This window comes from Epinephelus fuscoguttatus, linkage group LG17 (genome assembly GCF_011397635.1).
Source record: "Epinephelus fuscoguttatus linkage group LG17, E.fuscoguttatus.final_Chr_v1".
NCBI lineage: Eukaryota > Metazoa > Chordata > Actinopteri > Perciformes > Serranidae > Epinephelus > Epinephelus fuscoguttatus.
In genome coordinates, this window is record NC_064768.1 from 2,753,594 (window position 1) to 2,780,512 (window position 26,919).

Here is a 26,919-nt window from a genome sequence, read left to right on the forward strand (position 1 = left end):
AGTGAAAATAAAAACAGAGCTAAAAGGTGGTTGATAAAGTAGGATACTGAAACAATAAACATAACTTTAACACAGACTAACACATTAAGGCCTGCATGCTGGGGCAGAGTCCTGCACTGGGTCAGGTACCCGTGGGTAACCAAAAGGTACCTCACAAAAAGCTGTGTAATGGGTAAATATATGTGTGTGTGTGTGTGTGTGTATATGTATATATATATATATATATATATATATATACATATATATATATATATATATATATATATATTTATATATATCTATATATATATATATATATATATATATATATAAATTTGTGGGTATGGGCATGAGTAAAAATAAACTACTCATGGGCAAGCAAAAACATATTTTTTATTTTTCAGAATAAAACAACTAAAAAAGATTTGCAGTATATGTGTAATATTTTGACAACTAAATCCCTATTATCAAGCTGCGATTCCTTTTATTTTGAAAGTCAATGACACAATTGAGTCAATGACCCCATTGTCACATTTGTCACTGACGTAGAGGACTCCAGCTATGAAAAGCCTGAGGATTAGGTTGCAGCCTACATGGAGTTCGAGACACCCAAGGAGGATCCTTTTCAGGTTTTATGATGGTGAAAGGAGCATGCTAAAATTTTTCCTAACCTGGCAGTGACTGAATGTTTTCACCATCCTGGCATCAAGCACAACCAGTGAAAGAGACTTTTCCTCCGCTGGATTTGTAATTCAAGAACGGAGAATCCAGCTTGATGTGAGTGGCTGTAACCTGTGTGTCTTTAATCGGGTCGGGATATAGGACTTTTATTAATGGGTGTGCGCGGGTATGGCTTTGACCTAGACATAACTGGTAACAGATCGGTTTTGGTACGGAGTTTTTGGCTATGGGTGGGTGAGGGTTTTCAAAAATGGACCCGTGCAGGACTCCATGCTGCGGTGCTCACACATGGGTGTGTATGCCTGTGTTGGTAAGGGTCCTTAGTGAAAATAGTGCCCAGGATTGATGGGCATGATAATCTGTTCATAACAATATAAAGGGAAATCATATATTATTATCCAAAGTGACCATTACGACCATCCATTACAGTTTAGAGACAGTTGTGGTGATATCATCCCAGATCTCAGCAATCAGCTTGGAGAGTACAATGTTATTCTAAAAGATACTGTAGAAATAATGTCTAAACCTAAGAAATTAAGACCCAAGTTGTAATAAATCAGCATACCTTTTAACTATCATTACTTCTTATATACATAAAAACAAACAATGACATTATTTTCCATAAGTATTAAGATGTAACATACTGTACATCACTGCCATGCATTGCATTTCGAGTACCTCAGCTGAGGGAAAAAAAAATCCCATTTTTATATAGTAGTTGCATTCGTCAAAAGCTGTCAGCACTTTATGGACTTAGGAGTCCAGGTGGTTTGGTTCAAAATTGATTGCACAGTGAAAACAACCACCCTTCTATCTCTCTTTCACTAGACTGTGCACACTGTGTCCTGGAAACAGGCAAACCCATTTTGGCATTGAGATACAAGTTGTTTTCTGGCAGGTAAACAGTCTGTCAAATTGCTTTGCTCATCTGTGACAGTGTATGGTCTGTTTATTGTTCCTCCAACGACATAAAACATTTCCAAATCCAATTGGAGGCCAAGCAAAGACCATAACCTCTGAAGATTGAGAACGATCGGAAGATCCTTGTGAGAAGTACTGTATTCCAAATGACCCGGGGCTCACTTTCTCTCTGCCCCAAGCAGAAAAAAAACCCCAAAAAACATAGTGCAGTTTAAAATCCAGGGGAAATATTAGTATGATCCTCAGTTATCAGGGTCATCAGAACTGTCACCAGCAGCCATCACTGGAAAGGTCCAGAGCCAAAATTCTTATCCCACTGAGAACAATGCTGCTCTAACTGGACAAGCAGTTTGTCCACTGAATCCTCTTTGTTCTCTAGTTTGAGGTATCGTCTCCCACTGCCCAGGTCTAATTGAGGCCAGCTTCTGTGAGTTTGCTCCTCTGCAGCATCCACAGCCTGCCAGGGGATGTTCACGCAAACCTGTGAACCAGCCTCTCTGCTTGTGACTACCAGCTGATTTATTTCAGCCTCCTTGCTGGCTGTGTGGAGTCCATCCTCCAGACGCACACCATTTTGGGCTATATAAGGGTTAGTCCTGTAGCTCATACTGTGGCAGCGTCTTTGCTTGACAGCTGGGGTATCCACCTCGTCTAGGGTGGACATGGAGCTGGCAGACACCAGGCAGTTGCTAAGCTTGATGAGTGAGGCGGGCTGCAGATTGAAGCTGGTGCTGCCCCTGTGCTCAGCACCAGACTCTGTGTTTAAGTTTGTCTCGCTGGAATTACATGAGCTGGAGTTAGAAGGTGGAGGCTCTGACTCCTGGTGGTGAAGAGCTTCAGTCTGGAGAACAGCTTGCTGGTAGATGCCCTCCAAACCATCCATCTGGTCTCTGGGATATCTGGTCTGAAGCAGGGGCTCAGAGCTGGCCAGCTGCTGCAGACAAAGGATGTTGAGATGAGCAGCTGGTAAACTGCTCACCCACTGGTAGTGTTTTGCCATCGAGTTGGCTGCTGCAATTTCTTTAAGGTCTGCAGAGGGAACAGCCGCAGACACAGAGCAGATCACACTGCGCATTTGAGCCAGAAGCATCTGAGTCTCTCTGTCCCTGTTCTCGTAAAGGACTGTGTTGGCACATATGAGGATAAAGAGACCGACTCCCATGATGACAGGTCCCAGCAGCTTCATCCGCTCACTGTGGATGAGGCTGGCTGTGGATAGGAGGCCCTTAGCTCCCAGACTCCAGCCAGAGCTCTGTGACTCAGAGATGCTTTCCCCCTCTGCAGCTCCCAGGATGGATGATCTCGATATCCGATAGGGCCAGTATCCCGCCACAGCCAGAGCCGTGCCAACAATCACCACAATGACCCCCAGCACAAGAAAGGCTCCAGGCAGGGAACGGATGCGAAGCTTGCCTTGGATCACCCTGTCCTTCTTCTTTCTGCCTCGTAAGGTGAAGCGAGACTTCCGTCGGCTGGGAGGCGAAGCTGATGTAACACCTTGGGCCTTCTGGGTCTTCATAGCACAGGTCAGCCCAGAGCTGCTGCTCCTGGTCAAACCCTGTCAGAGGACTTTGGGAGTGAGGACATTTTAAGAGTTAATGCAGCTAATGGTTTATCTACATGTTGCATCAATTAATTCAAATACTTGTGAATCTGTATCTAAGGGTGCACAAATACATCAGTCACTTTATCTTTTTTAACATAAAATGTAATTATGCATTTTGCCATTTATTTTAACAACAGTATATTTCTATTCAATTTTGAACAAATTTAAAGCCAAGTACACAAATTTAAAATTTATAAATGATGCCCACTAGTGGTAGTATCAAAAAAGACAGTGTGACAGAATAAATGGGCTGAAAGCAATACATAGACTGCAAAAGAAAAACTGATATTGTCAGAATAATCTCAACTATGTCATCATCTCGAGAGATGCATAATAATATTTGCACGTCATCGGTATCAGCCAATACTGGTTTTAAAATGAATTATCAGAATCGGCCAATGTACTTTTTCTTATTTTGCACAATGAATGACACACACATGAATGACTACATACATTGAACACTATTGTATTTCATGTCTCCATTTACTGGTGGGCCAGTATGTTGATGTTAATTCCACTACAGAAGAGACTTGATGATCTAAAATCAGGTGGGGGAAAAAAGTGGTTATATTGATATCGGTATTGGTTATTGGCCAAATGAGTTGTTACATATTGACATATCGAATATCGGCAAAAAATCCAATATTGTGCATCCCTAACCATCACATAATGAGTTTTTCTACAAAAGGAATCTTTTAAGGATCCATCTGTGATTAAAAAACAAAAAAAACCAAAATGTCTAATCATACCACCAGACTAAATCCCTTTCCCCTTTCTATATTCTCTTTTCTTATAGCATCTATGACTGTCAATATTGTTCCAGTATATGAAGGAATATAGTGTAAGGTTTGATCTCAATAATGTTTGGTAAATCTGTATTCATTCTCAATAATAAAATTAAAGCAAAAACATATCAAATAACATTTTTTAACTAACTTGGCTAACACTGTTTACAACCTAATTAACGCCTTTCTGTCCAGGTGTTCCACTGGATCCACAATCTATAGCACTTTTTTTTATTTACAGAGATTCTGAAATACTGTTGTAAAAGATTTGCCAATGTGCAGGCACCGCTTAGGAGGAGACTTGATGATCACTAAAAATAGGGGGAAAAGTGGATATATCAATATCTGGGTTTGGTGGATGGGTCCAACAACCACCGACTTTCACCCAGGAAGTTGGTTTTTGCCTCTTGATGATGATGAGGATTGTAAAGCTAAACCCTATTCTTTTTTCCTAAACCCAACGATGAGCTTTTGTTGCCTAAACCTAAAAAGAGCTTAAAGGGACTGTGTAAGTGTATAACACTTTCAGTTATTTATTGGCAAAAATTGATGTCTGCATTCATAAATATGTCATCATTGGTGTATCATTAACTCCATCAATAATCTGACTTATTCTCGTAAAAGCAGAATTGGATTTGTGTGTACACTGTGTGGGTAAGTCGTCTGGGGGGTTCCATAGAGTTTCGGCATCTTGAGAATACATCCACCAGCAAGGGACATACAGCCCCGCCTTTTGGCGTTTTCGTTGAGAGCCAGGCCAGTGCTGCATGACTGACAAGCCAAAGGAGAGGGGCAAGAGGCGCTTCGCTACTACCCCAGCAAATTTTAAAAGCCTGCTCTACTGCAGCATAACAAAGTCCCACTCTTTGAGCATAATGCAGGATCATGCATATGCAGCATCACGGGAGACGGAATCCTTGTCACCAAGAAAGCACAAAAGGCAATCAAAAAGGCAACATGACCGGCGAATTCTAAAAACGAGGGTCAACATCGGGGTAGCCTTTCCCAGGCGGAAAGAGCTGCTGAAGCAGAAAGGTAATGCAATTATAGGCCAGCGCCACTAACAGCGCCTAACAGCGACAAGTGGCTCAACCTCACACACCTCATCCCTCTCCTCACATCAAGGCCTGTGATTGCATTACCTTTCTCCTTCAGCAGCTCTCTCCACCTGGGAAAGGCTACTCCAATGTTGACCGTCGTTTTTTGAATTCACCAGTCACGTTGCCTTTTTGATTCCCTTTTGTGCTTTCTTGGCGACGAGGATTCCGTCTCCCGTGATGCTGCATATGCATGATTCTGCAATATGCTCGCTGTTGCAATACGCGTTTGAAACAGCGTGTTTTAACAGCTTTAAAACACACAATGCACGCAACAGGCTGAAGTTGACACAGCATCCCAGAATGTCAACAACCAACGCACCCAGAGTAGCTTGCACATTGTAGCCTATCTAAGCGTGGAAGGGTCATGACCAAATGTCAATATGTGATAAGGTTGGAGTGAGAATGTTTTGGCAGATAAGCTTCTACCAGATTGTATGATGCTGTCTTCAGTAACATCATCCTCTACCAACCACAGTTCTTGTGGCCTCCATGTTTTATCTCAGTAGCGACCCTTGTCCCATTATGTAGCTACATTCTTGAGAAAGTATATGTCATCCCTGGCAAGTTCCCTGATAGCTTCAAAGCCTCTGTAACACTTTGCCATAGAACGCATCTGGCTTCAGATGAGGAATTGGCTCTAGTTTCAAGCAAATACTTTCTTCTGAAATGCATTTTATCTGTCATCACGACAGAGACGTTACACATTACACATAGATCACTGGAATCCAGACATATTTAGCCCTGCCTTAAGTCGGTCATCCATTGGTCAGTGGTTGTTCACAATGCACAGTCCTTTTTCAGTTTTAAATCATTTCAATTTAATTAAAGTCCTCAAACTGTTCCAAACCTTCCATGTCCGTGGGGAGCTTGTAAATTCAATGAGGTACAAACAAAAGTAGAGAAACACACACACATGTGCTGTTCTTCTTGAGCTCCCTCATGGTCATAAACAACATAGAGTGAAATGGAAAAACAGCTTCACTCTGACTGCAATTACTGTGAGGTCCTGAGCATGTTGCAATGAGAGTAAAATATTCTCTCTATGCTGACTAGCAGACAATGCATATTCTTATTGTGATGACCCAACAGCAGATGGAGACATGAAATACAATACCTTTCAATGTATGTAATATTCATTCATTGTGCAATTTAAGAAAAAGCATGTTGGCCTATTCTAATAGTTAATTCTAAAGCCAATATCTGCCGATACAGATGACTAAGGGCGGGGAAAAATCAATACAGCGTGGGATCGTGATATTTTCTGTGGCAATGCTGTATCAATACATGGTTGCCAAATATCGATCTTTTATTATACATTATTAATTTTTGCAAATACACATTTTAATACAACCTTTGTTACTAGAATAATAAAAATCAATTGCTTTTTTGGTCCACTAGATTTTGCTGATTTTTTTTTTTTTTTTATTTTTTTTTTTTTTTAGTTTCTTTGTTTTTCTGGTGAGGTCAGCAGAGAGCTCAGTCAGCAGCATTTGGCAGGAAGTTAATCAAAACAAAGATGGAGGCACCAGAGAAAGAAATCAGAAATGTGCCGTCTGCATTTAAATCAAACATCTGGACTTAGTTTGGATTTTTTTTAACACAGAAGGAAAGGGGGACCTGGATATGACACATATGACACATGCAATTTGCAAGCAGTGTCGTATGAGAAAAAAATACTCTAGGAATACTACGAATATGAGGGCTCACCTCATACACCACCATCCAGAGATAGTGTTAGCCACTGACGGTCAAGCTAATGCTTAACCCGCTCTGCCAACACTGGACACACTTAGTTTTACAAAACCACCATCCAACTCTAAGAGAGCAAAGAAAATATCATAGTCCATCACCTATGTCATGTGCAAAGATCTCCATACAGCGTTGTTGAAAACAAAGGCTTCTGTTTACATGCTAAGAACACTGGAACCCAGGTATGTGACTCCACCCCAACATTTTTTCAGCAACACAGCTGTACCCAAGCTCTACAGAGAAGTAAAGCATAAAGTTGAGAAATCTTTGAGTACAGCAGGAAGGGTGGCATTAACTTGTGATGCCTGGACTTCAAGGTCAGTTGATTCATATGTGACTATAATGGCACATTATCTCACAAAGGACTGGCGACTGCTGTCTCACATTCTCCAAACTAGAGCACTACACGTCACAAAGTCACACCGCAGCAAACAAAGTAGACCTCCTGCTAAATGCAGCACAAGAATGGGGGATTGTTGTTGTAATAGACAACACTTCTTACATGGGTGTTGCCCTTCAGTGAAGTGTAAAGTGTTTGGCTCACACACTGCCAACAGTTCAGTTTGCCAGGTGTATGCAGCATTTCTGACAGGTTTTATGAAGGTGCTGGTCAGTCTGTCTGCTTTGCATTACATTTTGCTGCAATAAAAATGATTAAAGTCAGATGAACAGATTGCAAACTTTATCTTATGAGGTAAAACTGATGTTGATAAAGTTTTCCTTTGGGTAATTAATTTGCAGTTGGAAAAAAGGTGATAAATCACAACATATCACAATATATTTTATCACAGTAACCTAAGTGTCGTGATATATCGTATTGTTGGTCTCCTGGCAATTCCTACCTCTATCGATGATGTCCCAGTATTATCATGAATCCCTATTATTAATCATTAACAATACTTGGAAACCACTAATAAAATGGCCAGGTTTAATTTTATTGCCTTTGTGCTCCACTGTCTCTCAGATTAACTCATATGGCAGCGGTGCCTGGACAGCGTGACGTGTGTGGTTGTGCTGCTGCCGTGGTCCTGCCAGATGCCTCCTGCTGCTGCTGCTGCCATCATTAGTCATTAGTCATACTTCTACTGTTATTATACACGACTATTGTCACACATGTATACTGCCAGATATTAATACATACTTTCAACATATTGTACCACAGTAGCCAGAACTATAACTATAATATTATTACTTTCAATAATGTTGTTGTAAGCTACTGTCATTACCTGCATCTCTCTCTCTCTCTCTCTCTCTCTCTCTCTCTCTCTCTCTGTCTGTCTCTCCTTCTCTGTCTCATTGTGTCATACGGATTACTGTTAATTTATTATGCTGATCTGTTGTGTACGACATCTATTGCACGTCTGTCCGTCCTGGAAGAGGGATCCCTCCTCAGTTGCTCTTCCTGAGGTTTCTACCGTTTTTTTTCCCCGTTAAAGGGGTTTTTTTGGGGAGTTTTTCCTTATCCGCTGCGAGGGTCATAAGGACAGAGGGATGTCGTATGCTGTAAAGCCCTGTGAGGCAAATTGTGATTTGTGATATTGGGCTGTATAAATAAAATTGAAAAATTGATTGAAATTGACAATATCAGAGTACTTCTGTTTGTGTCAACACATTAATCATATTTATGCAACTTCAGGTCTGCTCAACATACTTGCCCTCTGCAGAGGCTCTACACCTTTCCCAGTGTGAGACATAGGTGTTTCTAGACCATTTTGGGGGGTGAAAATTAAATTAAATTACTGTTACTATGTTAATGTTACATGTTGTGCATTGCATTTCAAATAAAAGTCCAAAAAATAAGTCCAAGGTCCATTTATGGTAATTTTGGTACTCACTATAGGGGGCTGGTTTACTCCAGAAACATACATACTGTTTATGTGTATGTTGAGGAGCTGCTGTATCAAAATGAGTTGTCTTCCCCCAGAAATTAGGGTTACGATATGTTTCTTTTATGATTCCAATCCATTCCTCTTTTGCTGTGGCTCAGCATTTAAATAACCTTTATCAGATTTCATGGTTTAGTCACAGACTTTCCCAAAAAGTGTTGTGCTTTTCTTTCACAAATGTGGGAATGAAATTGAGTTAAAATGTACAAAACAGTGAAATTTATCTTGCCTGGCCGGGCAGCTCTCCAGGTGCTCAGCACCCCTAAACCTTTGATCCTAGAATCGCCCCTGGTGTGAGATATACTTGGTTAGATGGAGAACGACTGTCCAGCTTTTAAGGTTCAACAGAGGTCTCTGATTGTTTTTGTTAATGAAAGGGTCATCAACTAAATCATTTATTCAGCATAATATTTAGTTAAAAAACTGTTCAACCGTTTCTCCAATATTTATATCTGTCCTTACGAATGCAATTATGCAAAAGAAAACCTTGTGCTAACTAGACTACAGCACATGAGTGAATTATTTTTTGAGATGTTGACTATCATTGTCCAGCAGTGACTAATGACTAGGGGTGGGGGATAAATATATTTTTGTGTAAGTAACGTATAGAATAAATTATTAATATGACAAATACAAATTAAATGTTAGCCTACAGGAATAATATAATCAATTGCGTTTTCAGTCCACTAGATTCATTTTGCTGCTACAAAAAAATGGCTGAAGTGAGATGAATAGATCAAAAATTTCATCTTATTAGATAAAACTGATGTTGACAAAGTTTTCCTTTTTTGGACAAAATTTGCAGTTAAGAAAAAGCTAAAAAATCGCAATATATTTTAGTGCAATACTCAGCACATCACAACGCATTTAAAATCTCAATAACAACAAGTATCGTGATAATCAGTGGAAAAATAGTAACTAGTTACTGTTACTAGTTACTTCATTAAAAAGTAACTGAGTTAGTAACTTTGAAAACTAACGCGTTAGAGTATAAGTTACTGCCAAAACTAACGGCATTACTGTAACACGTTACTAATAACGTGTTACTGCCCAACACTGGTGATAATATCATATTGTGGCTCCTCTGTTGAGTCCCAGCCCTACTAATGACTACATTGCAACGCAACAAATCACATACAACATAAACTTTGTTATATAACTTATAACTTTATAACTAGTAGAATTAACAATTGGGAGGAGGCAGCTCGTAATATCTAACGTACACACTCCATGTTTGAAACTATCAATCAATCAATCAATCAACCAAAAAAAAAGGAGAGAAAAAAAAACAACAATTATGGGCTGGGTATCATCATATTAACACATCATCAGTATGGGCTGATACTGGCTTTATAAATGGTTGGCTATTTGAATCAATCAACATGTTGATAATGGCCGCGTTTCCCAGTTAAGATCGATCTTAAAGGAAAATTTCGGTTTATTTCAACCCGTCTCCTATCGTCCTAAATTTGGTTCACGTGACTAGTGACATGCGCGGCCGAAATATCGAGAGAACAAGCAGTGATCTCATAGCGTGCCTGAACAAGCAGCAACAGCTGGAAGGCAGAACCGGACGGTCGCCTGAACAGAGTAGGAGGAGGAGAGAGCGAGGCGCAACAGGTAACGTTAGACGACGAGAGAGGAGGAATGGCTGCCACAAGGCTTTAGCTCTGGAGATAGGTGGTGTACCTGTGAATGCTGTGCCCCAGTGCCCACAGAAGAGGAATGCCTCTGTTGCAAGGAATGGGACCGGTTGCAGCCTTATTTTCAAGGTCTGGATGTGACTGAGGATGAGACACCTCCACCTGGAGTAACGTTAGTATCCAGCTGGGCTTTATCTAGAGTTGGCGAGATATATTTCGGCTGCGCTTTGGAAAGCAGAGCTAGAGGGATAAACAAACATGGCACCACACCGGTAAGGTAAGACAACACGTTTACATGTCATTTTCTATACGTTCTCTGACATTAATCCTAACGATATAAGGCGGTCTTTGTGGAAAAAAGCTTGTTTAGTCGACTAACTTTGCACTTGAAGGGATGCCCATTCTCTTACGTTTTAACAGGTCTGACGCTACAGCTATCTAGGCTAACGGCTAACATGCTAACTATTATCTGTATGTCACTAGTCACTTGAACCAAATTTAGAACGATAGGAGACGGGTTGAAATAAACCGAAATTTCCCTTTAAGACTTCAGAGCACAGTTAAGAACGTCTTAGCTAAGAAGGGTTGCTAAGATAAGAGTTTTTCCCAGATGAGTTCCCTAATGTCCTTCTTAGGATCGCTCTTAAGATCGCTCTTTAAGAAGCTCTTAACAGGAGCTGACCACTACCGCGGTGCTGAAACTAAATCAATCGATGCCAGGCAATTCGATCACCCACCACTTCATCAGCGCATAAGTCACACACAGCCCTGCTACCTAACGCACTAATTCCCTGCTGCTCATGTGTATGTGTGTTCTAATAATTCTAATGAAAAACTAAGACAATAAATATTTGTTAATGATCTATTTTCATGACGAAAACAAGACTACAACTAAATAAGAAGTAGTCTTGGTAAGTGAATCATGAGGAAATGTATTATATTTAAACAAAAATCTGAAAGATGGACGAAAGGACAAATGAACTTAAGGACCTGCATTGTATCCTGACCACATTGTATCCTACATTCATCAACGGTGTGTCTCTGCTAATGATCATCTTCACGTGACCAGTTCACGAAAGGACAAAATTGACAGATTTATAGACTATATTAATCTACACTGAGAATCAGACAAAACGGCAGGTATAAACTATGAAAACACACAGGCAGCACGCTGATAGTTGTAAAAGAGTTAATGTAACATGTATGTGAGTGGAGACATACAGCTGCTACCCAACACACTAATTCCCTGCTGCGCATGTGTATGTGTAATTACAGGTAACAGGTGTATCCAACAGGTGTATCCAAGTAGAAATCACATCCATTTATGCACAGTAATTGGTTAATGCAAATATAAAATTACCTGTGGGTAGCTAGGTGCACACATTAAGACAGAATGGCAGAAGCAGGGTGCAAGTGGGCCAAGAGGTCACCTGCATTCACCCCAGAGGAGTTGGCCATCCTGATGGATGTAGTATGACAGCAGCGGAACATACTCTTTGGCGGAGCAAAAGGCAAAAGAAATCTAGTGGCCAAGAACCGCATTTGACACGCAATCGCTGAAAAAATGGCTCCCTCCAGCCCCTGCAACCTGTGAGACTGGATGGCGGTGAGAAAGGGCCTCTTGTCCCCCAGTGACTCAGGTGAGGTTGAGCCATCTGGGAGCGGGGCCAGAGGAGCTCAATAACCAACCTCCCTGCCCCTCAGCATCAGCCTGCCCGACAAAGACGTCCCTTGCACACTCCGAAGCTCAAGGCCTGTCCCCGTGCTCCAACCCGCACCAGCAAGGTCCGCTGTCCACCTGCACCTACAGTGAGACACTCGTGGGCCTCGAGAGGGAGAAGCTAGCCGTGCTGTGTCGGATCGAGGGCCAGCAGTGGAGACAACTGGCACTTGCCGAGACGCAGTTCTTTTTACTCAATATTATGGTTTGCTCGTTTGTAACTGCTTTATCTTTGTTATTTTTTCCCTTGTCCCTTTGTGCGTTTATTATTTTGTTTAATCTGTTTCTTGTACTTGGTTTTATTAACTGTAAAGTGTATTGAGACCATATGCCATGGTGATTTTGCACTGATTTGTTTCCCCACAATGCGCAATCTATCTCATTCAATTTACTAATCAACCTCCCTTCATTGCAGGTGATGCAGAACCCATGTGATGGGAGGTGTCCCACCACTTTAGGCTATTTTATGTTTGAATAAACATGGTTTCCTTTTTAGCCATGTGTTGTGTGAATCATTGCACATCATAAAGTAAGGGTGTCAAATCTACACACAGAGGGTCCCAGGGAATTGATATAATTTTATGATTTATTCCTAAAGACTACTCATGACATATGTTAGTGTGTAAAGCGAACACTTTTGCATTTGACTTAACATATTACAGATACATGTGTTTTACATTATAAAAAATAAATTTCATTGCCTATGTGCACTGCCTGTTGACACCTACGTCCTATCTGACAAAAACTTTGCTTTTGGGCACTTAATCATGATATTATTATGATATTACATCTGCTAAATGAAATTGTAACATTGTAAAGTGTGCGTAACGTGCACTTCAAGCATGACGCACGTGCCTCTTCCAGCCAAAACCACATGAAAACTTCCGCACACTGCATTGACTTTCAAGAATACTTATTGTTAATGTTTCAGTGCTGGACCTTCATTAGGCAAAGCACTGAAACATTGCAGCAATAAAGTATTCTTGCAAGGTAACAGTGTGTGGGAGTTTACATCTTGTTTTGCATCTGTGCAGCCTCATTCAACCCTAGGCATGATAGTTGGGTGGTGTGGTGGTATGGGTGGTGTGGTGGTAGTGGGCTTATTGTTGGGTTCTTTATTTTGTGGTGGTGATCAGGGGAGTTGGTTAGTGTTCAGGTGCTTAGATGACTTGGTGACTGGTGGTGACAGGGTGGGAATGTCCGGAATCAAAACAGGTTGATGAGCTCCTGTCTGGCCTGGACACCAGCTTAGTGGGGCATCATCCTCTAATTCCTCATCCTCATCCATGGGTGACAAGCGCAGCACCCCCCAACAAGCAATGAATGCAGCGAAAGTGGGATTTCCATTTTCCAAACAGCCATTCAACATGGGTCCTGGTGTCCATGTGGGTCTGATTGATCCTCTCCTCTGCTGGTGTTGCTGGATTGGCCACGGGGGTCACGAGGTAGCTACGGAGGGAGTAGCTACTGTCCCCAAGGAAGAAGCTCCTGCCAAACTCTCCCCTGCCAGCCTTCTGCCCCACAGCCGAGTTGGCCCACATGGCTGTCATGTGTGCCTCCTGGCCACCTGGCGACGATGTCGGTGATCAGGCCCTCATGGTCCACCACCACCTGCGTGTTGATGGCAGTAAAGTGCTTCCTTCCGATCCAGCATGGGTCCACCAGGGTGGGGTTGAGGATCGGAATCAGTGTGCCGTCCACCACACCAATTACCGGGGGAATCCCAAATCGATCCCCATGGTGTGGAATCCGTGGTGGACCTGGCGGACCTCCTCCCTTAGGGTGGGCATCCTGATGTGTGCCGGGGCATGGGGCAGGAGGATCGGTGTCACAGCTACCACACTCTGTGACACTGACGCCTCGCTGAGGCCGGTGCCGTCTCCCACCACCTCCAGGGAGCTCCCCACTGTGTAAAAACGCAGCACAGCCAGGCAATGCACCTCTGGGCTGAGGGCAAAATTGCACCGGGTTGCCCTCCAGATGTGTGGAGACACTAACCCCCCTATTCCACCAGATGCATGTGGGTTGCGTCTGCGATCTGGAATGGCAGCGAAGCCGATACGTTTCAGTTCTAGTCAATGTGCGTGCTTCCACCGTCTGCGGCTGTGCTGCGTTCAGGCTCCGTCACAGCTGCGGTGCTCCGGAGCCCTCCGCAACAGATAGGCAGGACTTCTATTTTTGCCGGATGCCAGAGCACAACGCAGCAGCAGCAGGTTTTCAGACATCATTTCACCCCATTGACACCATGGACAAGGAGATGTTAATCATGAAGGTGCACCGAGATTTCTTCCTACTAATGTTACTCCTCTGGTTTTGTGGTTCTGTAAATAGAAACTACATCTTGTTATATCTTGTTTGCATGAATTCGCGAGATCTCGTGGGTCCTCATGACTCCCGCTGTCCGGCAGAGCTGCACCGCTCTGCACAACAAACGCAGCCGGTGGGTGCTGATGGACGGACCCAGTATAAGTAGGCTTGGCAGGTGATTAGAGGTGTGGTTGAGGTGTGGTTCTGCTCCCGAACCTAAGTTAACAGGTTAACTACATTTCACTAGCAAGAACCACGCCACAACAATATGTCGTTTAAAGGTTTAATGGAATGCAGGAGTTATTGAATGTTGAGAATAAATGAATGGATGTGAGGTAGAGGGAAGATGTCATCTGTTAGGCTGGTCTGGGAGGATGTATTGGAGACCGGGCAGAGGGAGACTCAGTGTGGGGGTTCCGTCTCAGGCATAATCCACCCGAGCTGATCACTGGCCCCCAAAAGAGTCAGATTTAAATGGAACTGATTTGCGATTTCTGATCATATGCCTGTTTTGTTTGAAGTTGCTTTCTCCTGTGCCGATGTTAAATCTGGTGCCCCTGTTCAGCGCCGTCGGATTTTTAACTCTTTTACTGCCGGTCAGTTCTCCGTGGCTTTTAACCAGCTCTGTGTCCGCCCTGCCTCTGCTAACACAGAGGAGCTCAGCTCCTGGTTTAACTCCTCCTACCGAAACATACTGGACTCTGTGGCTCCAATAAAAACTGTGCTGCCCAAGGCTAAAACTGAGCCATGGTTCAATAAGGAAACCCGTGCAGCTAGACGGGAGTGCCGCAAAGCAGAGCGGAAGTGGAAGAAGGACAAGCTGCAGGTTTCCCTCCAAATCCTAAAGGACTGTTGGCGCTCCTACCAGAACACTGTTAAAGAGACCAAAAGGAAATACCTGTCAAACCTCATTGAGTTAAATCGTCATAACCCGCGTGTGTTATATAAAACCATTGACACTGTTCTTAATGCCCCACAGCCTGTCAGCTTGGAGGCGTCTCCTGACATGTGCAATAGCTTCCTGCATTTTTTTATTGATAAGGTTGCTACTGCAAGGGCTCTCATCTCAGCCCCTGCATCTGACCCCTCTGTCCCTGTTCCTTGTTCTGCAGCTCTTGATAAGTTTGAACCTGTGTCCCTATCATTTTTAGAAGAGCTGATTGGCCATATTAAGCCATCAGGTTCTCCATGTGACGTTGTCCCTCCTGGTTTCTTCAAAGCAGTTTTCCCTAGTATAGGGCAGTCGGTTCTGGCCATCATCAACAGCAGTCTGTCCTCTGGTGTTGTTCCCCCGAGTCTGAAACATGCAGTGGTCCAGCCCCTACTTAAGAAACCTGGCCTTGATGGCAGTGTGCTGGCCAATTTTAGGCCCATCTCTAAGCTGCCTTTTATGTCCAAAATCTTAGAAAAAGTTGTTCATGCTCAGCTAAAATTGTTTTTAGATGAGCATAATGTCCTGGAGATCTTTCAATCAGGCTTTAAAACTCTGCATAGCACCGAGTCGGCTTTAGTCAGAGTTTTTAATGACATCCTCCTGGCAAATGACTCTGGTGACCATGTAATTCTTGTTTTGTTGGACCTAACAGCGGCTTTTGAAACCGTGGACCACAATACCCTAGTGGCTCGGTTACGCACCTAGTGGGCATCTGTGGTACCGCACTGGAGTGGTTCAAATCTTATCTGGCTGACAGAAGCATGAGTGTAAGCCTTGGAAACTCAGAATCCAGCTCTGCTCCACTGCCGCATGGGGTTCCACAGGGGTCGATTTTAGGGCCCCTGCTTTTTCTTTGTATTTCCCCTGGGATCCATCCTGAGAAGGCATGGCATCTCTTTCCACTTTTATGCTGACGATAGTCAGATATATGTGCCGCTAAAAAAGAAAAATGCCTTCTCACTCACACCACTTCTGGCATGTCTTGAAGACATCAAAGAATGGATGGCCTTGAACTTTTTAAATTTTAATGAGAAAAAAACAGAAGTGATGGTGCTTGGTCCCAGTGGCCTTTGTAAACCTCCCCCTGTTGACTTGGGCCCTTTGGCAGATTTTTTAAAGCCAACAGTCTCAAACTTGGGTTTTAAGATGGACAGTGATTTTAAATTGGATCGGCAAATCAGCTCTGTAGTGAAGTCCAGCTTTTTCCAAATTAGACAGCTGGCTAAGGTGAAACCTTTCCTTGCACAACAGCACTTTGAAACAGTAATCCATGCCTTTATTACATCTCGGCAGGATTACTGTAATGCACTTTATTTTGGAGTCAGCCAGTCCTCCCTCGCACGTCTCCAGTTGGTGCAAAACGCAGCTGCACGCCTGTTAACTGGAGTACGTAAGAGGGAGCACATAACTCCCATCCTGGCCTCCCTCCACTGGCTACCTGTGCACTTTAGAGTCCATTTTAAGATTCTTTTATTAGTTTTTAAATCATTAAATGGTCTGGCCCCACCTTACCTCTCTGAGCTTCTTCACCCCTACGCTCCTGCTCAGGTCAGCTGATCTGCTGCTTCTGGAGGTGCAGAGGTCCAAACGGAAGCTCAGAGGGGACAGAGCTTTTTCCGTTGCCGCTCCTAAATTGTGGAACGAGCTACCCCTCCACATTAGACAAGCCTCCTCACTGTCCATTTTTAAAACTCGTCTAAAAACCCATTTTTATTCCTTGGCTTTCAACTCCGCATGAGACTCTGCTTCTGTTTTAGTGTTTTATGGTTTGTTTTATTTATTGTTTTATTGTTTTTAAATTGTTTTAAAAACAATAAACAATTATTTTAGTATTTATTTCCTGTTAATTATTTTATGTCCCTGTGTTGCTTTGTCTATTTATGTACAGCACTTTGTTTCAGCTGTGGCTGTTTTAAAGGGCTATATAAATAAAGTTGAGTTGAGTTGAGTTGAGTTGAACATGAGCTTGATGGAAATCGTTAAAACTGTTGCGGATGTAGGAGCAATATGCTTGGGATGACCAGCGGCCTAGAACCTGAATGGTTTGGTCTGAGATGCCTAGTCTGGCTGCTGTGGATGCTGCACCGATGCGGAAGGAGTGGCTAGAATACAGTTCTGGAGATACGCCTGAAATGCGAAGGACTTGGTGTAAGTGTTTCTGGAACCAGAATCGATTGGCCACTTTTCCTGTTTCAGTGAGAAAGAGTGGGTGTTGAGGTGATGCCTTGGCAGCATACCTGGAGCTGATGTATTTGGTCAGTGGCTCGTACGGGCTGAGGTAGGATTCGAGGCGGAATAAGTAGATAGGGAAAGAAACTCCCAACTGATCTGTTTTGCTCCTTTGAAGCGTGAAAATGAGTGAGTCAGCAGTGTGGATGGTTATGTCAGATAGACTGGGGTGATGAGAAGGATTATAGACGGATGAAGTCAGGGCGAATTTAGAGCACCTCAGGAATCCAAAAAAGGCCAGAAGAAACATGGATTCTAGGGTTAGGTCAACCATAGGAGATATGTAGCCTGAATGAAGGGAGTGAATGCAGAGGCCTGAAGTGAGTGGCAACCACCTAGCTGGGAGAGCCGGTTCCTATTTGCACAGGCCTTTTATTAACATAGTAACGTGAGAATGGGAGGTTGAAGGACAATGGAAGCCAGTGACTAGTTTGATGAAGAAGTTGATTCCTGCTAAGTAGGTCTGGATGGTGGAGGACCGTATTTTTTGGATGGAATGAGCATGGGTGATGAAATTGCAGATGGACATGACGTCCAGAGAGGGAAAAGGCAGCTGGTAGGTGGAGTGATATGCCTTGAAGCAATTCCAGTCAGTTAGGTAGGCTGAGAGTGTGTTTGGGGCTTTAAAGTCCTAAATGGGCTGGCACCCCCTTATTTAATCGAACTCCTGCACTTTCATGCTCCCTCCAGAGCCTTGAGATCGGCCAGTCAGCTATTACTGGCTACTCCTAGGACTAGGCTGAAGACCAGAGGTGACAGAGCCTTTGGGGCAGCTGCCCCTAGGCTCTGGAATAGCCTGCCCCTGCACATTAGGTCTGCCCAGACCCTAGAGGTTTTTAAGTCTTTTCTGAAAACCCACTTCTTCTCACAGGCTTTTAACTCAGGTTGAGCTGGACACCCAAACATTTTATCTCATTTTTATCTTATTTTGTAACTCTTGTATTTTATTATATTGTATTGTATTTTATGTATCTTATGGTTATTATTGTGGTGTACTATTAGGTACCTCATTGTATTTGCTTGTTTATTTCTATCGACCTGTTCAGCACTTTGGTCAACCTTGGTTGTTTTAAATGTGCTTTATAAATAAAGTTTGAGTTGAGTTGAGTTGAGACTGTCAAGAATGGCTTCTTGTGAAGTGTGAGAGAGGTTTGACAGCTGTGGAGCTAGTTGAATATTGTGGCTGAAAACGATGGGATAGGTGTTGGGTGAAGATCCGATTCTGGGGCCAAGTGTCTGAATTTCTGGAATGAGAAGCGAGACAATGAGTCAGCAATGCTATTGTGATGATCAGGAACGGGGCTGCCCGGAGGATGAACTGGTGTTGAGCTGAGAATAAGGTGAGTCTGCGTAGGAACTGCATGATGGCTAAAGAACGAGATCGACCTTTGTTCAGGATCTCTACGACTGCGGTGTTATCGGAGTGGATAAGTATGGACTTCCTAGACCTTTCGTGCCCCCAAAGAATGGCAGCTATTATGATGGGATACAGCTCGTAAAGCGCAGAGGAAGGAGAGCGGGATTCTGAGTCGAGGGATTCGAACTCTGGGGGCCAAGCGGAGGCAAACCATCTCCCTCCATAGTAGCCGCCAAAACCTGTGGAGGGAGCCGCGTCTGTGAAATTGTTGAATGTCCTCAGGCTGGGTGATGAAGTCGTCGCAGAAAAAGGAAATGAAGATAGGAAATGTAGCCACGTACGCATTTCCATTTTGCAGGTATCGTCTAGAATGACCCTATCGTGGAGAGAGGGAATGGCAGCAGCCTTAGACAAAAGGATGGACAAGAAGGATTTAGCTTGAGGGAATATGTGGATGGCATAATTGAGATGGCCAAGGAGGGCTAACAGCTGGCGTTTGGTGCATCTGTCTGCTAGGAGGTGGTTTGACAGAAGCAGAGAGATGCGCTGTATTTTTCTCCAAGGGCAGAGATGCTTGGAAGGAAATTGAGTCCTGGGTGATGCCTAGGAATTCAATGGAAGTGCCAGGTCCTGATGTTTTCTCCTCGGAAAGAGGAGAAAACATCAGTGAGGTGCTGTACAAGTTGGTCTGCAGCTGTGGTTGGATTGTGGGGGCAGGGGCTCCTGGCATGCGCACCGCCGCAGAAGGAGCAGACATGCAGGAGACAGCAGTTGGACAGAGCACTGCCCAAGTGGTTGAAATTGTTGCACACCATCCTGCCACCCTGGTAGGGGATTGGCCTTCCCCGTGTGTCGACCCCCTTTGGCACAGGGACATTGACCGAAGGACGTATGTTAGCGGGCCTAGGAATGGTGGGAGGTGGGGGTGCGGCAGGTGACAGGCGGTTAAAGACTGTGGTGGTGCGTGAGGAAGATGTATGTGAGCGAGGCAGTGGAGCAGTGACAGTGCATGCTGAAGCAGGGTGAGAAGGGGCTCCACATCGCTCGCAGGAGAGGGACGTGCGGGCTGCAAATATGCAGCAGTAGAGTTCAGAGTCAAGGGTGCCCCACTACGTTCCCTGGTTAAATTGCTGTATCCAGCCAGCTGCTTGGTTAGCGAAGTGCACATGGTAACTGTAAAACCCTGGCCATGTTGAGCACGATAGATAGTTAATCATCCATCTGCTCTCCGTGTGGGAAATGCAGAACAGATGACGTCGCGGTAGAGAGAAAAAGCGAAGGCAAGTTCTATGGAGGTTAGGTCTTTAGACTGTGAGGGTAGTGGGTGGCGGAGTTGCATGGAGCCGAAGTTTGTCTGCACTTCCCTGAGCTGATTAGTGTCAGTGACTGATGGCTTCAGAAGCTTGGCTAAATCTATGTAATAACCAGTGAGAATCTGTTGGCGTAGTGCAGGAGAGACTTGAGAAGGCCGATAAACAGATGAAGCTGGCTAGACAGGTGGTGCTGCTGTGGCGAGGGTGAAATTGCCAGTACCATGAGAAAATACATTTGGGTGTTGGGGAAGGGATGGGGTGGGGATGGGGAGGGGAGGGGGAAAGGATAGACCAGTTGGAAGTAAAGGAGGAGGCTGGAGATCACCGAGTTGGTTAGCCTGTGGTGGGACCCCTTGAGTTGCTGACTAAGGCTCTCCTGCTGCTGCGTTGGCTATTGCAGAAAAAGAGGAGCAGAAGCCGTGTTGCTGGGAACGGCTGAAGGAAGCATAGAGGAAGGGATGATGGGAAGAAAGGATGTATGTGCACAGGGATTTTGTGAAGCCTGCGAAGACAGGAATGAAAAGAAAGCTGAAATCATCTGAGAGAATTCAGGAACAGAGGGAGCAGGCACAGGGGGGACATACAACCTGGCCCCCACCTGAGGGGGCTGGTGATGCAGGCTGTGGCTGAGGCAGTGACGGCCTTGTGACATCACGCCTGACGACACCGGCAGTTGGTGGCACGGGTGAAGAAGCCGGAAGAGCGGGAGGTATGGAGTCTGTTGCTGCGTTGATAGAGGCTGAATACAGTCGAAAAAGTGTGGCTTTGTTGGCGTTGCGGTGAAATGGGATGCCCTCGCTCCGCAGGAAACATCGGAGGCAAGTGACGGTCCAGTCTCTGATATTGGGCTCAGTTTGAGGACATGGAGAATGCCGACTCGCAAATGAGGGCGCACCGCGGGTGCGCCGCGTTGAAGAGCCAGGAGCTGGAAGCCTAGGCGATGGGGTCAGCTGCCGATGAGGAGAGGGTTGGAGCTGGCTCCTACGCCCGTGCTCGCGGTGTGTGGTCCTCGCTGAAGGAGGAGAGGAGGCCTGAGATCTGCGGACCTCCGTGGTCTGAGTCGGACTCGGAGAAATCTCGTTGGCGGAGCTTGAATGGAGACGGCGGGACTGAGGCACTGAGGCAGTCTGGTGGACCGGTGTCGAACAGATCGTCGAAGGGATCACCGTCTGAATCAGTCGGGTAGATCTGCAGTACCGGATCCATGGTAGGTAACATTAAGACAATCTTTACGTTTTTGTCTTTGTTTGAAGTTTTCTCTATGAAGAGTTTAGGCGAGACGCACGGTCTGTCTGAGCTCGAGAAATCTTGAGACAAACAGGGTAGGATGGGTTGACCCAGTATAAGTAAACTTGGCAGGTGATTAGAGGTGTGGTTGATGCGTGGTTCTGCTCCCGAACCTAGGTTAACTACATTTCTTTTCTGTCACCAATGAATGCTAAACATTATAAATCTTAAGTATAAAACAGATCAAAATATATATGGTGCACATTGTTTTAATATCTCCTTGCTTAGTGTAATATTAATTTGCCTGACGCGGCTGGATCTGTGAGCGTTTGGTCGCTAAGAGGACTGTTAGGAGTGGGTCAGCTCGATCTTACAACTCCTTCTTAGTGAAAGATCTTAAGCTAAGAGCGATGTGGGAAATGCGTTTTTCTTTCAAGGGAGGCTTAAGAGCATTCTTAAGAACCTCTTAGCGCTAAGATCTTCGTAACTGGATCTGGGAAACGCGGCCAATATTGGTACATCATCGGTATCAGTCAATATCAGCTTTAAAATTAACCCAAAAATCCAGTGGTTACAACTTCTCGAATGTAAAGAGTTGTTATCTATGAAAGTCAGTTCAATATTTTGGGGTTTTGGACTGTGGGTCTGACAGTCCAAAATATGGCAAATATGGAAAAACCATGTCTGGCATTTTTCAGAACATTCTGATAATTTACAGACCAAACAATCAATTTATCAAACTGGCACATTACTAAAACAAATGCAAATAATCAAAAGTTGCAGCCCTAATTTTCAACATTGTTATTTAGGCAAAGGCGTTGTACAGCTGTTTGTCTCCAGACATTAAATGGAGTTAATTGTTTAACTTAGGTTCAGGAGCAGGACCACGCCTCAACCACTCCTCTAATCACCTGACTAACGTATATATACCAGCACAGCTCTACCACAGGCCTGTCAGATCTCTCGAACATTGACAACCCTACGTATCTCAGCAAGTGTGTTTTTCGTGTACTCACCAAGATGGATCATGTGATGCAAGTCAACCCGTCCGGGTCCGACTCCGATGACTTGTACGACTCCCTGTTTCAGCCAGGTGATCCTCTGACTCTGTCTCAGCAGTCTGCCAGTAGCCAACACTCCCAGGGGAGCCGGCCGCGCTCCGTGGTCCACATCCCTCAGTCTTGCCGTGGTTCTCCGTTGGGCTCCATCAATGAGACTGCCCCGACTCCTAGCGGGTCCCAGGCCTCCTCTCCTCCGTCCTCGTGGGTGGGAAATCGACGCCGCGTCCACAACCGTCGGAGCCAGCAGCGGTCTCCTCCTCCCCCTTCCCGCAGCGGTGCAGCGACTAATCAACCTTGCGGCTCCCGCGGCGCTCTGTCGCGCTCCACTCAGCCATCTCCACCATCTCCACGTCCACAACAAGAGCCCAACATCAGGGATTGGACCATCGCCTGGCTCCAGCGGTTCCTGAGGGCAAAAAACATCCCCTTCCACCGCAGCGACAATAAGCTCCTGAGGGAAACACAGCTCCTTCTCCCACTTCCGGGTTCCCTTCTGGGGCCTTCTCCCGCCAGCGTCACTGTTGGTGACGTCACGGCGCCTCCACCACTCCAGCCGGAGCAGCCTCTCTCATTCATTCCCCCAGCCAGGGGTCAGGTCGTATCACCCCCTGTGCCTGCTCCCTCTGATGCAGATATGTCACGCGCAATATCTGCCTTCTTCTCCTCCCTGTCTCGCAGGCCTCCACTCTCATCCCGTGCGCACACATCCACCATCCCCACATCCCTTTCCTCTACCCTTCCTTCCAACTATCCTGTTCCGGCTGGCATCGCAGCCCAGGAGCCCCGTCCTGCAGCACAAGGGGCTCCTCCGGTGGGTGTTTCACTGCCTTCCATTCTCTTTCCGACATGTCTCTCCGCCCACATCTACACCTCACCCAGTTTGACCCTTCGATGACGTCATCTCCATCCCGTTCATTCATCTGCAAATCTGAACTCCCCCATTCATCACCACCCCATTCATAACCATTTCTGTGACAATTACATCTTCATTAAATCTTTAAACTGCATTTCATTGTGGTGTGGTCCTTGCTAGTGAAACAATATTCAATTGAGATGTTTGGCTCATGCTGTTTTTTTTTTTCTTTTTTTAATGTCAAATCAGATCTTAAACTCATAGATGTTTGTATAATGTACACGTATTTTAATGTCACTGGTATCAGTTGTGCAAAGGTTGATGAAATAACTGCCTTATTCATACAGCAGTTTGTTCTTGTACTCCCCTTTCCTTTTGGATCATGACTGCAGTAACACAAACATGTCCACTGGAGGAGAAATCCTAATTAACAGTGGACATTCACAGTGCATTCACCATCTCTGACACCAGATTCCATTATTAGAGCAGGAAGGTTGTGCCTAATTGTAAATACAAATATGATCAAGAGGATGCTCAGAATTCCAAATTACTGTATAGCCTCATTTAAAGGTCCACAGGTGATAATCCAACTGTTCTCTTCAATTGGCTGTTATACTGCTCAATCCCCCATTTGTATGTATTGTCACTTTGGGTAGTACAGCTTGTTCTGCCGAGCTCATTTTACCATGCTGTCCCACTGCTGTCATGTTTGGTAATCGACTCAGAAAGATGCTTGAGATCCTGAAAGCCTACTCTTGACCAAAAACATTCACAGGAAGAAACGAACCATCTTCTTCTGACAAGCTAACAGTTAGCCATGGTTTCCTGGTGAACCACTCCACATAAAATCTGCGAAAATTCTCACCAGTGGTTCGGTTTATAATGGCTGGTGGCCGCTGGCGTGTTTAATGTCTCGAAGATTGTTCATGGTGACCACAGTTACCATCCTCTTCAAAAGTAATATTATTTTCTGTCAACAGTGAATGATGACAACAGGACTTGGCAAATAGCTAGTTGAATTTACAGTGGGGCAACGGGTAGTTCCGATTTGGCATCACATTTGTGCCATCTGCTAACAACTGCTGGCTTGTCATAGAAGATGCTTTTTTTGGTTTCTGATCAGGAACAAGTTTTCAGGATCTAAAGTATCCTTCAGAGAGGATTGGCAAAGTAAACATAGGCTACTGTACAGCATGGGTACTGCCCACATAAACTGATGGCACATACAAGTAAGGAATAGTGTTTTTTGTTGTTGTTGTTTTTTTTCATAATTTATTGCAGTGATTAAAGGCTCATCAATCCAGACCATTGTTTCTTTCATGCACATCATTTATTTTTTAAATATAAATTACAAAAATTAAGTGACGCATACTCAACATAACCATACAAAAAAGAATATAAATAAATAAAAATAGGGGCGTCGGTGGCTTAGTGGATAGAGCAAACATCCCATGTACAAGTTTTAAATAAATGAAAATACTGAGGAAAAAAAAAAAAAAAAAAAAAAGCAAGGAATAGTGATGCATGCATGAGCATGTCATTGGTATTAGCCAATATTGGCTTTAAAATGAACTATCAGAATTGTCCTACATGCTTTTTCTTAATTTACACAATAAATGAATATTACATACATTGAAAAGCATTCTATTTCATGTCTCATCAGCTGGTGGGCCATCATAATAAGAGTATGCACGCATAATATGATATTAATTCCACCACAGAAGAGACTTGATGATCACTAAAATTTGGTGGGGAAAAAAGTGGATATATTGATATCTGTACCAGTTATTTGCCAAATAAGTTGTAAACTACATCGGCATATTGGATATCTGCAGAAAAATATCCAATATCGTGCATCCCTAGCAAAGAATTGAACAACAGCAACTTGAGGAGAACAAGTGTTTGCTTAGTTAGATCATCACCTTAAACTCCATGGGAAATGATGATTATCTTCTATGCATTAAACAACCCAACGGCCACCAGCCATTATAAAGTAAGAATCGAAGACCAATCTTTTCAAAATGGCCTTTGTCCCATCCTAAATTGTCCACTGCTTGTTCCCTGGTATGTTTCTGTCTGAGGCCTCAGTAGCCTGTATTTGCTCTGTTTTACTTACTTTTTGTTGCCTTGTTTTATTGGTTTATTGTCTTTGTTCTTATTGATTGCATGTTTTGCATGTGTTTTTGATTGCTTGATTGTATTTTGTAAAGCAAATGTGAATTTCTTTTTTGTGAAAGGTGCTATAACAAATACATTTATAATTATTATTTATCATTATAATTATCACAGATTTTACATTTATTGGTTTTCCAGGAAAACATGGCTAACTGTTAGCTTATCAGAGAAGATGCTTTGTTTCTTCTTGGTATGTTTTTCGGAGGGGATGGTACCTGGTCAGGACAGGCTTTCAGGATCTCAAGCATCTTTCCGAGAAGGTTACCATACATGAAAGCAGTGGGACAACATGGTAAAATCGGGCTTGTCTTGAAGAGTAAACATAGGTCACTGTGCAGAATGGGTACCAGCCACATAAACTGACAGCACATACATGCAGAGAATTAGGTAACAGCAAGTAGAAGAGAACAGGTGTGTGCTCAGTTGGATTATCACCTCAAACTCTGTGGGAAATGTGAAATAGCCATTTTGTCAATTGCAATATGGTGTTGGTTTTGCATCTGTCCAAAGTGGGTATGGCGTCACTATATTTTCCAACTAAAAAGGCCACTGCATAGACATACCGTTATCATACCGTTCATCTTCTGTTTTCCAACCAGCAGAGGAAGCTGAACTGAAGCCAGTCACCCCTGGGAAGCCACAAGTTGAGCTTCATGATGGGAATAGACGTGTTTTAAATGTATGAAGATGACCTCACAGCAGGGTGTGGAAGGGCGAAACCGTACCAATAAACATGTTTTTTATAATGATACGAATGCAACACAAGCAACACGGTTTTTGTTTTTTTTTTCTATGAAGCCCGACAGAGGCAGGCTTTACCCGCTGTAATCATATTCAGTCAAGGCTTCAGTTATGGTAAAATCAACATGTAGCTTCTTTAATTTACAGGAATAAGGCGTTTTTATCTTTACCTTAACAATGGACAGCCGTGAACTGTTCAACTACCTCCCCGAAAAATTGTGTCTGCTGTTTGGAGGCTACAAAGAGACAGGAATGCGTCTGACTAACCGTGCTGCTGCATTCCTCTACAACACACACCAGCTCACCATACACACTGTCGTCAATGAAACTGAAAGTCACAGTGTAACCGAGTCCATTTCATTCAGCTGCTCTGACTGCAGCACATTTAACAATCCAGCAGCCGGTGACTTTTGGAAACTTGCCTGTATTTCTCGGATCCTTTAGCAGCTTGTTCATAGTTTGAGGACACATGACATCCTGATCATTTGAAATGAATAGTCTCCAGGCTGTGCCAGACCCAGCTGTTCACTCTATTCCAACACAAAGCCTTTCATGCGCAGTCTTCATCAACTCCTCCAGACTGTCTCACAGAAAGCTCGTTTTTTTCACGAGGACAATGAAATCCAGCAGAGCCCAGCCCGCCGCTGTGTCC

General features: G+C 44.0%; 1 protein-coding gene across 3 annotated transcripts; it reads right to left on the reverse strand.

Annotated features, from left to right (window-relative positions):
- Positions 1-322: 322 nt before the first annotated feature.
- tmem200b (transmembrane protein 200B) lies at positions 323-26,919 on the reverse strand. 3 transcript variants are annotated; one of them, XM_049601608.1, is made up of 2 exons: positions 26,690-26,919; positions 323-3,150 (listed from the first exon to the last, which is right to left on the reverse strand). In XM_049601608.1, exon 2 carries the CDS (start codon positions 3,098-3,100, stop codon positions 1,862-1,864), a length of 1,239 nt encoding a protein of 412 aa, XP_049457565.1. In that variant the 5' UTR covers positions 3,101-3,150; positions 26,690-26,919; the 3' UTR covers positions 323-1,861. The 3 variants fall into 3 exon arrangements, with proteins under 3 accessions (XP_049457565.1, XP_049457566.1, XP_049457567.1); XM_049601609.1 differs by having other exon boundaries at positions 26,438-26,919; XM_049601610.1 differs by lacking the exon at positions 26,690-26,919 and adding an exon at positions 22,454-22,694.